Source organism: Heloderma suspectum, chromosome 5, assembly GCF_057233095.1.
Source record: "Heloderma suspectum isolate Gila_16-S chromosome 5, 16-S_ref, whole genome shotgun sequence".
NCBI lineage: Eukaryota > Metazoa > Chordata > Lepidosauria > Squamata > Helodermatidae > Heloderma > Heloderma suspectum.
Window position 1 is genome coordinate 194,018,792 of NC_139462.1, and position 17,055 is coordinate 194,035,846.

A 17,055-nucleotide genomic window follows, 5' to 3' on the forward strand; every position below is an offset into this window, starting at 1 on the left:
TTGATAAAGACCTGTGTTGAAACATGTTGGAAATTCAATTGGTGCAGCTGTTCCTTTTCTGATTTTGGTCTCCAGCCTTACAGCTGTTTGTTCTGATCCTTGTTGGTACTGTTGCTAAAAAAAATCCTCCCCACACTATATGATGATGTTTTAGGAGTACAAGAAACACAAAGGACAGCCAGGCCCAATTCCCAGTCATTTAGCATTCTATAGCAAGCATGGCAATGTTTCAGAAGACGGGAAAGCAAAAAAATGTTGGTTTCTACTCCTCTTGAAGCCTCTCTTCCGCATATGAGCCCCAAACAATGCTACAAGGACCAGGCTACCTGGAACCCTGAATAGGAACTGTCCTGCTAGGTGTTGGACATAACAGTACAACTTTTTTGTTGTATTTGTAACTGGGTGAATTAAAGTAGAGGACAACTTTTGTTCATTTGTAGAACTTCACATTACATTTATATATGCTTTCCACTTTAATAATGCTTCCTTTTCCTATAGCTATCCAAACAGATCTTTTGGTGCTGATAACACTTAGAATTCTGGACTTTTCTGTCTGGCCAGACTCAGTGCTAAAAGCATGCATGGAGAAGTGAATCACTTCATGGTTAAAAATTAAAGCCCTTTTTCTTTTCTTTAACTATGCCAAAGTATAACGCCTTGCAACTTTTTCTTTGAAAGCTTTTCTTTTGGCTGTAATTTATTTGATTATTAGGTTGAGTTTATAATCATTAAAAGCAAAGGGAGTATTAAGCCTGTAAAATACCAACAGGTAACAAATTATATTGTTTTGCATCCTTTAATCCTTTCCAAAACAGCCAAAACAATGAAGAGTCCTGTAGCACCTTAAAGGGTAATGAATGTGTTATGACATAAGTTGTTGAACATATGCTACTTGTCTTCATGGTGCTACAGGACTCCGTTGCTTTTACTACAACAGACTAACACAGCTACCCCACTGAAATTAGTCACCCTTTGGGGCTGTAGTCCAGTGGAGCCATTTACAGAGATGTAAGAAGGCCACACATGCCCCCAGAGTTTTATTTTCAGTTCTGCCTACTGCAAAGGCAAACAAATGTAAAACTGAAGAGCTTTCCACATCAGCCTTAGAAGCTGCAGCAGTAAAAACTACAAAGCAAGTTTCAGCGGTGCATGATTTCTTATCATGCATTGTAAATAGTTCCTTTGGAGAATGGCCAATGTGTAATCTCACTCTTTTAATTCTTTAGAAAAGTTTTTTTCTTAAAATGGAAGCAGAACCTGAGCAAACCTGACTCTAATCTTCATGGATTCCTTATCTTGTTTTAAGGTTCATTACCAACCAAAAGGGTTGACATAAAGATATGGTGTCTGTATTCATTGTCACCTCCAGACTTCATACTCAGACTTCTCTAGTACAAATCAGATGACATTTTGGAGATAGTAAAAAGAGGGTTGGGTCATTTCCTGTTCATGGCTGGCTTGGGATGCTGGGAATTGTAATCCGACACATCTGGTGGGCATCAGGTTGGGGAAGGGTGGTGCATATGTTACAGCAAATGTTTTCAATGGTCAGAGCAACATGTTAGAGTGAATGTCCAAAACATGGAGACTATAAGCAATTACAAGGGAAGGCTGACAATCGCTCATGCATCTGTTGAATGTCCAAAAATGCAGACCTATACTAGGGTATGTGGAGTCCATAATTCTTTTTTATTATTTACATTTCTGTACCTCCCCATAGGCAAAGCTCTCTGGGTGGTTTACAAAAGTTAAAACATTAAAATACAATATAGAAAGTTTAAAAGCCATTTACATAAAAGCACACAGACAATATACACAAACAGATAACTAAAAAACTATGGTGAGTGTGTGAATAGGGCTTTAGTATAGTACTGGAATATTCCCACTTCAAACTTCACCGTAGTAATAAATTTACAAGGTGGCCTGGCTGACATTTCAGGTCCTCAATTTTAACAGACTCCACTGATCAGATGGATCAATATTGCTCAGTATTATTAGATGTTCCATTGTGTTTTACAGAAATTCAGTTAATTAATATATATGAAATACAGGAAACAATTAATAAAATTTGGGGTAAATATTTTAGACATTCCCAGGAGTAGGAAAGAGTGATCACACCTCTATCCACCAAATTCCAGACATTCTCCAGATGCAGATGGGATCAGACAGTTTCTACCATTTGGACATTCACTGGAAGAAATATATAATACTTCCTTCTTGGGTGCTGCTACAGTGTGCTACAATTTGTAGGAAGTTTCCTTTCTGATGCCAAAGGGCTGGGGCTGGGAAGCTTGTTTTGACTGATGGCCCTCACTGTCATGCATTGTGGCTAAGGTGAGCCAATGGCCATGCCTACCATGGATTTGATATCAGGCTCTGAGCATCTGCATATGTAGTACTTATTGTGGTCCAACTTGCTAATATTCTAGATGAAGGTTTCCTGAGATTCCCAAAGGCTCTGGACTCCTAACGACTCTGGGGAATTTCCTTCTGGCATGCCAAAATAGTGGAATTCTCTACCCAGGGAAACTTGCCTTGCTCCTTTGTTGTTTGCCTTTAGACAGCAGGTCAAGGGTGGCCCTTTTTAGGGGGCCTTTGGGATTCTTTTCCTGCTCTTTCATGATGATCTGTCTGCTGATTTTATTCATTATTAATTCTGTTTTATTGTTTGGTTTATATGTTACTGTTCTATGTGATGTGAAAGTTTGTATTGACTTCAATAGACGTGTAAGCGGTTTTGATGGCTTCTGTACCAAAAAAGCATCCTATAAATCTGTTATTTTTAAAATTAATAATCACAATAAATGTTTAAAGCTAGTTTTAGCTGTGTGTTCTTTTCACTTTTATTCGAGTCCTGCTCTGCCCCTCTACTACGATATGTGTCATCTTTATTTAAAAAATGCATGTGAAAGGTCTCATGTTATGAAGCTGCCTTATAGTGAGTCAGAAAATTGGTCCATCTACCTCAGTATTGTCTACCCTGAGAGCAACAACTCCCCAGGAGTTGCTACCTAGAGAAGGCAGGAATTGAACCTGGGACCTTCTGCCTGCAAAGCAAGCATTTTACCACTGAGTTACAGCCCATCTCATTTAACTGGAATCTCCTGTTAAAGAGCCAGGTAGTAGGTGATGATAAAGACCCCAACTAGAAATCCTGGAGACCAGCAGTCTGTCAGAGTAGACAATACAGGACTAGATGGAACAATGGTCTGATTCAGTAGATGGCAGCTTCGTCTGTTCATTTGTCCATCTGTTCAACATGAGCCTAGTGGAGACGTAAAAGAAAATGCTTCCATTGAAACCAATAGAAGGGTTTTTCTGACCCTAATTGCAGTATGAGGGGCAATGGTCAGGGCTTACAGTTGAGGAAGGGAGAGTTGACCCTCCCCACCCAGCTGCACCCCCACACACACCAGCTCCATGACCCCAATTCTATTCTGTTCCCTCACAATGACTAAATATGCAGAGTTTGTGGTTTTTACCTCAGTCTTTCTGTACCCCCATTTCATTAGAGACTTTCATCTGATGTTGAATCAACATCACTTTCAATTCCTCCACACTTTTTCCGTCATGAGAGAGGCTCAACTCTTTACACTTCTCTACAAGTGCATCTTTCTTCATACTCAAAATTTCCACCATTCTTCCTCACACTTTTATCTTGTATTTCAAGTTCAACATGCTTTCCTCCCATAACCTAAATTCAGCACTCTCTTTTCTCATATCCCACCATGCATGCCAACAAACCCGTCTGTTGGCTTCAGTGAAAGGTTTTTGCAGGGGGCTACTGGGAGGTCACAACTTGGGAGGGGAGGGGAGGGTCAACCTTGCTCTTCCCTGCTGTGACGTGTCCCCCCCCCCGCCCCATCTCTCTCTCATACATACACACACACACACACACACACTGCAATTAGGCTTAGGAAAAGCCTTCCTTTGGCTTCTATGGAAGCCTTTTTCTAAGCTTAATTGCAGTGTGAAGATGTGATTTTGGTGAGATTACAGTGCACAGGTAGGGGAGGGTAACCGTCCGCAGCTGTGACCACCGCAATGTCCTTCCTGAGCTGCAGTTAGGCTAGTAAAAAGCTTTCCATTGAAGCTGATGGAAGGCTTTTTTTCCAAGACTAATTGCTGTGTGGGAGGGGGCTGGCTGAGGAGGGGACCCTGCTGGCTGGCTGGAGAGGCTCTACAGACCACATCCAGCCTGTGGGCCAGAGGTTCCTACCCATGCCTTAAATGGTTTGGGAGAAGGTTATCTGAAGGACTGCCTGCACCAATATGAACCTGCTCAGGCCCTGCTCACAGACACACCATTAAAGTCCATCAGTTTGGCGGGGCACAAGAGACAGGCCTTTCTCAGTAGTGGCCGTCTCACTGTGGAACTCCCTCCCATGGGAGATGTCCATTTGGTTCCCTGTTGCGTTATTTTCAAACAAGCTTTAAGACCTGGATATTCTGAGGTGATTTTAACTGAATAAAGTCGTTAATCTATAACAGGAGTAGGCAACATGGTACCAATGTGTCCTGAGACACCTTTCTTGGTGCCCATCAAGATGCCCATCAGGATGCTCTCATTAAAAAAAAAAAAAATTAACACATGTTCTTAATGGCAGCTGGTATTGTTGTGAAATAGGTCTGTGTTGGAGCTGAAAACTTTGGGTTCAAAGGAGTTGTTTAGTGTAGTGGGGCTCAAACCCCACCTCTGCCTTGTATTCAGTCTTTGGGGCTGGTTTCTTGTTCTTTGCCATGGCCCTTTTGGCAGCCATTTTGTGATGGTGTCTAGGACAGTTTCTCAAATTGCCAAATGTGCCCACGGCCCAAAAAGGTTGCCTATCCTTGGTCTATAATTTTAACTGCTACTGCTATTATCTGTGAAATTATGTTGGATGGTTGTTTTATGTTTTAAATTGTTTTTATTGTACCTGGCCTTGAGAGGGCCTTTGACCCTGAAAGGTGGTATAAAAACACCTAAATAAATAAAATATTTTAAAGACCTTTCAGTTACCCCAGAACATACATTTGTTGGCTTAACATTTGATCATGGCCTGCTAATAATGGCATTATACTTAGCCTATAATGTAACATTATGGACTATTGACTATCCACAGTTGCACAATCTGGATTGTCACTTTTGCTACATTAGTACTTTGTGCCCTACTGAAGCTATGCATGACTTTCAGATGGCAGTGAAATGCCTGTGGTCACATTGGATTCAAATGTGAACTTACACTATCAATTACTATTGTGATTCCAGTCATTTCACTGAAGTTGCATTTGGTGTGAGCGAGGTCAAAGTGGTAAATTTTATAGTAATGTTTTGTGCAGTTTCAGAAAAAAACTCAAATTGATACCCTCAAAACAGCAGACCTATTTCTAGAAAACATACATTCACCACTCATTAAGCGCAAGCTTTCCCCAGCCAGCCATGGCCAAGTCATCCTTCCCCCCACCCCCAGTCCCCATAACTTTGGTAAGGAAGTAACCATATGCTTTCTGAAATGTTTGGTGTAATTTTGCTGAACAGTAACACATAGAGGAACTTCCTTCTTTGCTGGATCTTACATCCATTCACACAAAAATACTAACTGAAAGAAAGAAAAAGAGGAGGAGGAAGTATTCAGCTACACTGGAAAGATGTCATTCTTAAAACGAGAATTAGGAACTATGAAAAACTCTTTAGGCTAGCCACTTTTGACTGACAGTAACTCAGAGTGAGCATTGTCCAAACCCTGCAATGCTGTCAGCTGTGACTGAGGGCTTGTCCAGATGGCAGTGTTCCCCCATGGCTGGTTTAGAGCTGTAGCATTAAAACAAAAGTGAGGCGGGCGGGAGGGAGGGGAATAGCCAGGGCAATATTAGTGAGGGATTGCATGAAATGATTTCTCTTTGACACTCTTGACATCTGCTAGTCCCCAGTCTGCCATTTGGACTATCTGGGATGAGCATTAACTCCTGTGTGGCATGTGGGTGTCTGGTACATTGAACCCGCACAGTGGACACCCGAAAAAAGCTTCTGTCAGAAAACAATCTAAGGGACCTTCCTCAGATCCTTGGTTTGATGTTGTCTTTGAGCCCAGCCAACTAACAAAGGGATCATGTGCCAGGCCAGACCCATCTTCCAAACCCTCAAGCTTACAACACGTTATTTAGTTTTGTGGAAGATCTGAACATGTCTTCCTGCCCACCCCCTGAAATTGTGGCAGCAGTGGGGAGATCACATTTTCTCAATATTCAAGTAGTGGTGTGGTGGAGGGGGAACATGGGAGAGTGCATCTATGGTAGTTGTTTCCCAGCAGGAGTGATGACGTCATCTGCCAGAGAGGTATTTGTCAGTGCTGTAAGTCTGGCCTGGCACATGATCCCTTTGTTAATTGGCTAGGCTCAAACAGTGCTTGGCTCAAGGTGATATAGTGAACTCCATGGCTAATCAGGGATGTGAACTCAGGTTTCCCCAGCTGTGTGTGTGTGTATATGCACTCACATGCACACCATATACATTTGTTGTTGTTTATTCGGTCAGTCGCTTCCGACTCTTCGTGACTTCATGGACTAGCCCATGCCAGAGCTTCCTGTCGGCCATCACCACCCCCATCTCCCCCAAGGTCAAGTCTGTCGCCTCCAGAATATCATCCATCCATCTTGCCCTTGGTCGGCCCCTCTTCCTTTTGCCTTCCACTTTCCCTAGCATCAGCATCTTCTCCAGGGTATCCTTTCTTCTCATTATGTGGCCAAAGTACTTCAGTTTTGCCTTTAATATCATTCCCTCCAGTGAGCAGTCTGGCTTTATTTCCTGGAGGATGGACTGGTTTGAACTTCGTGCAATCCAAGGCACTCTCAGAATTTTCCTCCAATACCACAGTTCAAAAGCATCTATCTTCCTTTGCTCATCCTTCCTTATGGTCCAGCTCCCGCAGCCATAGGTTACTATGGGGAATACCATTGGTTGAACTATGCGGACCTTTGTTGTCAGTGTGATGTCCCTGCTCTTAACTATTTTATCAAGATTTGTCATTGCTCTCCTCCCAAGAATATACATACCATACCATACACCATGTACATATAGATATATTATTATATATATTAGGCATACATATCTATATAGCTGCCCATGGAATCAAACCAGCTGCCTGAATTTTTGGACTCTTCTTGGGAGTGTGGCTATGGACTCCTAAGGATGTGGCTATGGGAGTTGAAGAGGTACTGCGCTCCAACATTTACCACTACACCACTGCATTCCAGCTGCAATTTGTTGCTGGGACAGTATGATTTCCCACTCATCTGGCACATCCATTGCTATTTGACATTCCTTCCCATAATGCAAGTCTCATTTTAGTTTTAATTTTAAAAAAGGTAAGCTGTCTTTCTGGAGGCTAAGCACTCCCCATGATACCACTCTAGTAGCTCAGTGGTGTAGAGCACATTGCTTGGCATGTTGCAGTTCCCAACAAATTCAGTTTAAAAGGGATCAGGTAACTAATGGTATGAAAGACTATTATTCCATGGACAATGGAACCAATTACCTAGGGAGGTGGTGGGCTCTCCCACACTGGAGGCGTTCAAGACGAGGCTGGACAGCCATCTGTCAGGGATGCTCTGACTTGGATTCCTGTATTGAGCAGGGGGTTGGACTCGATGGCCTTGTAGGCCCCTTCCAACCCTACTATTCTATGATTCCATGATTCTATGATTCTATAAGACCTCTTCCTGAGACCCTGGAGAGCTGTTGCCAATCAGAGTATAGCCTTTTATATTATTGTTTTAAAGCAGCGATAACCTTGACATCAGTAAGACTTCCACATTTCTTACGGCATTGTCCATCATGTCATGAACCATTTTACTGTTTTCCCTTAATCCATGCTCCTCCCCTTCAGCATTTGCGTGCACATGCCTCTTTTTTAAAAAATAAGGGGATGTGGGTTGAGAGAAAACAGAATAGCTAACTCCATTGGAGGCTGGCTGGTTTACCCTGCTGCTTAGCAACATGCCTTTTAAGTACCACAGAATAGACCCACACATTGTGGCAAATGAAAAACAGTTGTTCCTCTGTAAAAGTGCTGTTGTCTTTATAAACTCTTACCTCAGAAATTTGCATAGAGGATTGCTTGCATAGCCATTAGATTGCAAGTTTTTTGGATAACCAGGGCAAAATAATGGTGGTCCGTCCTGGCATTTCCTTCAAGGTGATGAAAATGTTGCAATGTTGTATACCATGAGGAAGCATTTAATCAAGAGATTAAATGCTCCCAGAGCATAGTCTGAAGGCACATGAGGCAGCCATCTTGCTGAAGCTAAGCAGGTTTGGGGTCAGTGCTTGGAGGGGAGACTACCTGGGAACCACATGTAGCCACCTTGAGTTCCATGATGGAAGAAAGGTGGGAAATAAATAAATAAATATGTTACTGAGTTTGCAGTGCGCTTTTAAAAACTTTTGATGCAGACTTGAGGAGAAAATGAGAATATTGTGACGTGCAGCTACCACCTTAGCTGGCTATACTGTACTAACAATGACAGAATCCAGATATTTGTATTTGGGAGTTATTTCTCTTGGTTTTCATACTTGGCTTCCATCCCAGAATTTGAAGCTGCTCTATTGGCAGTTCTAGAGATTCTCACGTGGCTCTGTAGTGTATTTGGATTGGAAATGGGAGGCCTTGTTTTTCTCCTAAGCACTAGTTTCCCTTTCCTATGTTACATATTTGGTGGATTTTGTCATGCTGTGAGGTGGTTTCCAATGAGTTAATCTGTTGAAAATGCTTTGATACTCATGCTTGGCTTGAGATTAGTCATTCTTAAGAAACTAGTATGAGCCTTGCAAAAATAGCTTTCTCACCTTATAATGCAAGTGGCTTTCTTATTGCGGAAGACATAGATATCTCACTTATATTTACCAGTAGTTTTGTGCCTGTTGTTTGGATAAGGAATGTCCCTCAAGTTGATTTGTACATGGAACTATACTCATTTTAAATATGCAACCTCTGGAGCTGCCATCAGTGGGTATTATTTTGCCAAAGCATTGTTTAGCTATTTGATGCTAAACAGTAAAAAAAAAAAGTTTCAGCTTTAATTTGGAAGGAAAATATTATGTTAGAAGGGGCTTTAAGATGGCTTATAACAACCAGTCTTTTTTCTCCCTCAATGAGCATTGATTTTTACAGTCACCAGGTGGTGGGAATTGACTGAAAACCAGCTGTCTGAAAAGCCCAACAAACAGAAAACTCTGCAGCTACCACATGTTGGATGGGGTTCAACGTATGCTTTTGGGTGGTGAAAAACTGAAGAAGCTAAAGCAGCCAACATTGTAGAATGCATGAGAAAGTTAGATGAATAAAGTTAAAAATTCACTTTTTAATTACTGGAAGTCTTCTCTTTAAAATGTTTCTGTTTTTCTTTTCAGGGCGCTTTTTCGTGGAAACTCAGATGTTGATCAGCTAGGAAAAATCTTTGAGTAAGTAATAGCTTCCTGCATTTTCTGTTGAGGGCATTTCCAGATAATTGACTTTTAGTGCAATAATACCTGCATGGTAGTCACCCATTTGTTACACAAGAGTGTAGATACCTTCCTTCTTGGTTGAGCTTTTATCTAAATTTCCTAGCATTAGATACAGTGCACTGGATCCAGAAAAAGTTATTCATGACTAATCGAAGTCCCACTGATTTCAATGGAAACGAAGTGCAACTAACTTAGGGTGCAACCATGGCTGGCTGGGGAATGCTGGGAATTGTAGGACTTCTTTCTGTCTAAACATGCATAGGATTGCGCCCTTAGTCTGGTTCCAGCCAGTATATTTTGTAGTTGGGGAAAAATTATCTATCTATCTATCTATCTATCTATCTATCTATCTATCATATTTATATACCACTCCACATCAAAAGATCTCGGAGCGGTGAAGAACAAAGATAAAAGAATAAAACACCATGTTAAAACAATTAAAACATTTTGAAAGAAACAAATTCTGAATTTAATAAATTGTGTCTGGTCATTCAAGGAAGGTCTCTCAAAATAACAATGTCTTCAGGAGGTGCTGAAAGCAATACAATGTTGACACTTGCCTGACCTCCGAAGGCAGGGAGTTCCACAGGAAGGGGGCCACCACACTGAAGGCTCTTTTCCTGGTGGGCTCCAGCTGGGCCATGGATCCATGTGGAACTACCAGGGACATGCCGTCTGATGATCTCAGTGACTGGGCAGGTAGGTAAAGAAGAAGGTGCTCAGGTATCCTGGTCCCAAGTTGTTTAGAGCTTTGTATACTAATACTAATACCTTAAACTTGGCCCGGTAGCGAATAGGTAGCCAGTGCACTATCCTCAGCAAAGGAGTTACATGCTGGAAAAGGGCAGCTCCTGACAACATTCTGCACTAGCTCCAGCTTCTGGACCAGCCTTAAGGGCAGCCCCACATAGAGCGCATTGCAGTAATCCAGTCTTGAGGTTACTAATGCCTGTACCACCGTGGCCAAGCTATCCCTGTCCAGCAGAGGCCGTAGCTGGTGAACCACCTGAAGCTGGTAAAAGGCACTCCGAACCACCACAGCCACTTGGGCCTCAAGCAACAATGATGGATCTAGGAGTACCCCCAGACTACGAACCTGATCTTTCCGAGGGAGCACAACCCTATCCAGAACAGGCAATGAGCCTATCTCCTGGACTGAAGGAAATGTAGTCCTTCCTTTGCTCCCACTTGATTGATATATGTGGACTGTGATTGCATGACATCACCAGTATCTATTGTCTGTAATGATAGTAATGCAAGTCCTCCTTCCCCATGCCCGTGCTGCTTTGTGAACCTTTATTATTTTGGCTTTTTTAAGTTTTTCGTGCTGCTATAGTTCTGGAATCTGGAGTGTTGTATCCTACAATTGTTTAAGTTACACATTTTCCTGTTTTTTATAGTTCAGAAAGCAACAAGTGTTCCTCATAGGTCAGGGATAGGGAACCTGTGTCCCTCCAGATGTTTATTTTATATTTTATATCTAATATTACACACACACACACACACACACACACGTATATATAATATTGATCTGTATCCTGCTTTTCCACCAAAAAATGGCATTTAATGCAGCTAGCAATAATAAGACTGAGATTAAAACAAAAAGTTAATTAAAACAATGATAAAAACAAACACATGAAAAGCACAATTAAAAACAACAATGTTGTTGTAATGGCGCTCCCATCTGACCATTGACCATGCTGGCTGAGGCTGATGGTAGTTTGAGTCCAACAACATGTGGAAGGCCATGGGTTTCCCACCCCTGCTGTAGTGCCTCACAGTTTCAGGAATCTTTCTAAGGGCGCAATCCTACGCATGTTTAGAAGAAAACAGTTCTACAACTCCCAGCATTCTACAAACAGCTGGCTGGGGAATGCTGGGAGTTGTAGGACTTTTTTCTGTCTAAACATGCACAGGATTGTGCCCTAAGTTTCTTTGGTTACAAAGTCAGCAATAGATCATCCATGTAGCCCAGGGAAAGGGAACGAGTGGCTCTCCAGATGTTGTTGAACTGCAGCCTCCATAATCTCTCACCATTGGGGCTTATGGGAGTTCCAGTCCAACAACATCTGGAGGGCTACATGTTCCCCACCCCTGATCTAGTCCAGCCTTCCCCAACCTGTTGGCTGGGAATGACAGGAGTTGCAGTCCAACACATTTGGATGGCACCAGGTTGCGGAAGGCTGATCGAGTCTTTTGGGGGGTTTTGATTTCATACCATGACATGATTTGGCACAGTCTGATTGCAGCTAGGCTGTCTCCTATCCATCCACCCTCCATCCTTTATGTGAAGGTAAAACTATGTGAGGATGGTGTGAGGCAGTTTACAGATTGTAGTTTCTGTGGAAGAATAGAAATCAGTGCAATGTTAGCACTATTGTGGGCCCCTAATACACTAGCAGTAGCTGATAGCAATATAACCAAAATGGGGTGGGAGAAATAAGCTCTGGGAGTGGAGAGCCTCTTCATTCTATTTCCCATTTTTAAGCATTCCTAATTGGGCTTGTTTCTTCTCATAAGTCAGTATAGTAGAAACAATGCATTGGACTGGATAGCAAGTAGCTTCTGATCTAGCCAGTTTCAACAACCGATTTTATTTTTTAAGTCCTTTCCGACACCTTTAAGATGAAATGAACACCACTCAGAAAAAAGGATTTCAAAACAGAGAAAATATTATTGAAATGGCAGGCATTGTTGTGGGACAGAACAGAGTACTCTACACCTGGAGTTATACCACACTTTTCTAGATAAAGTCTAGATAGGGATAGCATCAAGATGGGGAAGAGCAACGGGTAAATTGGGGAAAGAAATGAAGCCTTTCCAGACCAGCTTCTTCAGTTTTGAAGGGCCGTTTTTAAAGCTGTAAACATCTTCAAAATATCAAACAGTGCATTTGTCTGTCTCACCAGTGTCCCGTTTTCAGGCTGTACTATATCTATTCCTAGAGACTTTTATTTTGAACTACTTTTATTTTCAATAGCTAGTTTTTGTTTTAACCAAATTGGCTTCCATTTCCTGTGTTCTGCCCCATTGTATATGATTCATCAGCATGGTTAATTTGTCATGCCACTGAATAGCTTTTCCTGTACAACCTAGAGAAAGTCAGCCCTCAGTGGTTTTTCTGGCTCTGGCAATTATCCCTTCAGTTCATTTATATCTGGCTTTACTAGATAAAGAATGCTTTGATACACACACTATGTCTATTTTCATAGTATAAGAAGTTTGGCAGCGTTTGTAAAAAAGAAATTATTTATGACATTTCTGGTGGGAAAATGAGCCAGGATAGGACTGAACAGCCAGAAAACAGCCTTTTCTATCTGTTTCTACTGGGTGCAATTACCTATGTAGAAAAGAATTTATCTATGAATTGGAGAAAGTGCAATGCCAGCTTGAGCAAGCCACAAGACATTCATTATTACACAGTCTTCTTGCAGGAAAGAAAAAAGATCTGCCAGGCCTCTAGTTAAGGTATCTTTTAATATTTCTAGGGTTCCTTTTACTTTCAAAATGGGGTTAGTATTGGTTTTCTGTTCTTACAAATAGGAGACCAAAAAAAGTAATTGATTTGGATCCAGGCTTAGTCATATTTAAGCATAGATGCATTGAAATTAATGGGATGACAAGGCATCAAGATGACTAACTTAAGGCCCATCGATTTCGATGAGTCTGCTGTACATATGACTAAGTCTGTGTCCAACCCATCGTTTTTATGGAGATGCTATTTGGAGCTTAGAGAGTGGGAACATACCTCCTGATTTGTTCTCTACATATTGGAGTTTGTTACCTAAAGGCATGCTATGGTTACACAGATATAATGCATGAAAAGAGATAAGGAAAGCATACAGCAGGAAGAAATCGATGGCCTTGTAGGCCCCTTCCAACCCTACTATTCTATGATTCTATGAAATGGCCTTCTTCTTTTCTTCTTCCCCCCCTTTTTTTTGCAATAGGATGTGAGAGGAAACTTATCTCCCATTTTCATTATGGATATCCATCTCCTAAAGACAAATTACTACGTAATGCTCTTTCAGTTCCTCATCCTATAGTTCCCTGCAATGCTTTGCAATGGCTGTTTCTGCATCTCTTCTCTCTGCATTGCTTGCTCTTAATTGTGAATGTGCTTACAGAGGCAAGCAAAATGTATGAGCAGCTCAGGAGGTAGCAGGTAGGAGTGGTGATTGTGAATCCTTCCTGGGGCAATTTGAAAGGTGGGAGAAGTTAGTTTGGAAGTGTATAATCACAGACTTGCAATGAACCAAAGGCTATCTAGTCAAACTCCCTTCTTTGAGGGCCATCCATCTACCACTCTGCCACACCTTTTGTTTGTTCTTCCATACATAGAAAGGTAGCTGAATGACCAAATGTGTTGACCAGTTGGGGAAAATGCTGCATAAATACTGGGGTTGCAATCCAAAGTACATTCAAGCAGAAGCTATTTCCATTGCAATCAATGGGACGTTGTTGCTGCTTATTGCTATATTTTTTTATTTGTATCCTGCCTGCTAACTGATTCTCAAGGCAGTGATTCATATATGTTTAAATGAAGAGCAGCCAGGTTATGTATTGGAGAAGATACCCTCAGACGGAGGCCATCCCTCAGTGAGACTAGCATCTTACCAGTATTGTTGCCAGCTGCTCCTCTTTCTCCTCCTCTGCCTCATCATTGCTTCCACCTGCTTGCTTACCAGGTAGAGAGCCAGCGAGCAAATAGAAAGTGGCATCCGCTGCTCCTCCTTCACACTACCACCATTGTCTGGGGCAGAGTGGGATGAGGGTGAGCAAGCAGGTTGCAATGGTGAAAAGGAAGAGCAGGTCCAGGGGGCTTTAGTCTGTAGGCCCCCTGCTGACATGGGGGCCCACAGTAGGTACCAAACCATGCCAACCCTTGACGCCAGCCCTGATGGAAAGCTGCAGTGATGTCATCCTGCATCCATACTACGCATATGCACAAATACTCAAGCTTTCATAGCATACTGTAGTATTCCGGACCTGCTTAGCCTCTACTTTGGCTATTGGGTGGTATAGAAATGTAATAAATAATACAGGGTGTCTCTTCCAAGACACTTCCAGGGTGTCTCCCGCACTAAATGACCTTTATTCCATTTTTTAAAAGATCGGAGATGATGAGCTATCAAATTACCATGCTTGAGTTCCCCCATGAAAAAGGAAAAGCTGCAATAAGAGGAGGTAGACCACAGCGCCATCTAGCAGCTGTATAATGAAACATATGGAAGACTTGGATAAGGAGAAAAAGGAGGGGGGGAAAGGCCGGGGAGGAAGCTCATGTAAAGGGAGTCCGTTGTGATCCTGCATTTAAAACGGAAGCAGAAAGCCCCTTTTTAAATGTGGGATTTTAGGCTGGTGTAGAGATGCTTTCTGTATCATCCCAGCTCTGGTGAGGCTGAGCTTCGATAATATACCAGAGCATCTTGTGTAATTTGCATTTCCTGTTTTTTCTGTACTGCTTTTGCCTCACAACCTAATCTGGGCACAAGATTAGGCATAAACTGCGTAGTTGATGTAAACGCACCATGTAGTAGTATCCTGTGGTGTTTTATATTAACTTCTGGAGATATCATAAATAGGATGGGTGAAATTCTGTATTGGTGAACATGCTGGATGTATATCACTGACCTGACTAAAGTGACTGCAATAAAGCTGGTTTGCAATAAAGAAATTTGATGGCAATTTTAAGTTCTTGCTAAGAATCTGTCCAGGATATAGCTTCACTACTGGACATTTTTTTATTTATTTCATTTCTATACCACCCAATAGCTGAAGACATATGTTTTAGTACTGAACCAGGCATGCAAGAAGCAATCTGAGCGGGGGCAGAGAGAGGAAAGAGTTACAGGACTTTGCACAACAATCGCCCTGTTTATCCTTCAGTCTGCCTTCAGCATTGGCAGGGATCAGTAAGGTCTCATGTGACTTGTGGTTATTAGGTAGCCAAAATCATCACTCTTCCTGACAACTGAAAAATCCTCCACCTGGTAGTGCCCTCACAATGTCATCTTTTCACGCATGCTGTCTAAAATAACTTTTTTCTTGTACACTAGATCAGTGCTGCACCCTAGTGGCACACCACAGCCATTTCCTTTTAGTTTCAAACCTACCCACATGGCTTTTTGCCTTGAAGAAGCATTAAGGTCAATTGTAATACTCCGTTTTTGTATTTAACGTGGCATGGGATGAAAGTAGGGGTGTCTAATGGATGTCAGATATCCATTAGACACCCCTACTTTCCATCTGCAGCCTGTTTGTGAAAGTGTTTGGCTTGTCCGCTAAATTCTCATTCCCAAGTACAACTAGACTTTTAAGTATGTGTGCAATTGGGCTAGGGATGTACGAACCAGCAAAACTCAAGCTTGTTGAAGTTCTCTGAATTCCATCTTGAAGCTCATTCCAACTCAAGTCTGTATCAGATTGCAAGCTTGTTTTTTTCTTTTTGCATGAAAATCCATGTCTATTTTTTTTCAAATGTACGCATCAATTGTGCACAGCTTTGAAATGTACACATTCTTCTCCCATTGATTAAACCATATTTGTGCACATATTTCAGAAGCACACATTTTTTCATGCACATTTTTCAAATGTATGCATGCTGTTGAACACATTTTTTTTGTCCACGAATAACATTGTAAGCTTTGGGATGCATGGAAATCTATTTAAAAAATCCTTTGAAGGTTCTAGGGAAACACCTTCTGTAAAGGTATTTCAAAGGGTAAAAGAATAAGAATGTATCTGCTTCTTTGGTTCACTTTGTTAGGCATGGGCTCCAGTGGAATAAGCCATTTGCAGATTACAACCTAACAACTGTAGCCTTAACTTTAGTGGGGTTAGCCCAGTGTGCATGCTACTGCATTTCTCAAGCAAGTAAGAAATGTTATCAGATAGTGAAAAGATACAGCAGCGTTAATTAAATAGGAAATTTTTGTGCTTTACCTGAAGTGTATGCCTGCTTGTGTTTTTTTTTTTCTTACACAGTGTAATCGGACTTCCTGAAGAAGAAGATTGGCCTAGCGATGTTGCCCTCCCAAGGAATGCTTTCACTTCTCGAACCCCACAACCCATTGAACTTTTTGTAACGGATATTGACGAACTAGGCAAAGACCTGCTACTGGTGAGTGCTTGACGCAGTGCATGAGAGCTTTAGATGCATGCTATTTGTCAGTATCTCAGGACTAAAAAATAGCAATATATTATGTTTATTCAGTTAATAGTACTAGTGATGATGGATACAAATGACAAAACTTTTGATTACATCTTATTAAAGAAAGATCCTTAAATAAAGTGCTGTTAATTCCTTATTAAGCTTCCAGGAACAATATCATACTGTCATGTCTTACTTTGTATCGTGTCTTAGTGTGGGCAACTTCAGGAGGTCCTGGGGCCATTTTCACCCACCAGAAGACTTTTTTTAAAAGGTGTCTGTGGTAGCAACAGAGCACTAAAAGAGTCAAAATTAGCTTGCAAGCAAGCTAATTTTAACCCTTTGGGCGCTTCATAGACATTGCAGATGACATTTAAAAAATATGTGTTATTATATTTTAAAAAGTGAATTTGGGGAG

The 17,055-nt window shown here is 41.5% G+C and overlaps 1 protein-coding gene across 3 annotated transcripts in view; it reads left to right on the forward strand.

Moving 5' to 3' along the window:
• Nucleotides 1-17,055, forward strand: part of CDK6 (cyclin dependent kinase 6) — a 156,328-nt gene that overhangs the window by 124,372 nt on the left and 14,901 nt on the right. For all 3 annotated transcript variants that reach the window (XM_084858842.1, XM_084858843.1, XM_084858844.1), the window contains exons 6-7: nucleotides 9,389-9,439; nucleotides 16,472-16,607. In XM_084858842.1, coding sequence (XP_084714968.1) covers nucleotides 9,389-9,439; nucleotides 16,472-16,607 — 187 coding nt within the window. The remainder of the gene's footprint in view (nucleotides 1-9,388; nucleotides 9,440-16,471; nucleotides 16,608-17,055) is intronic.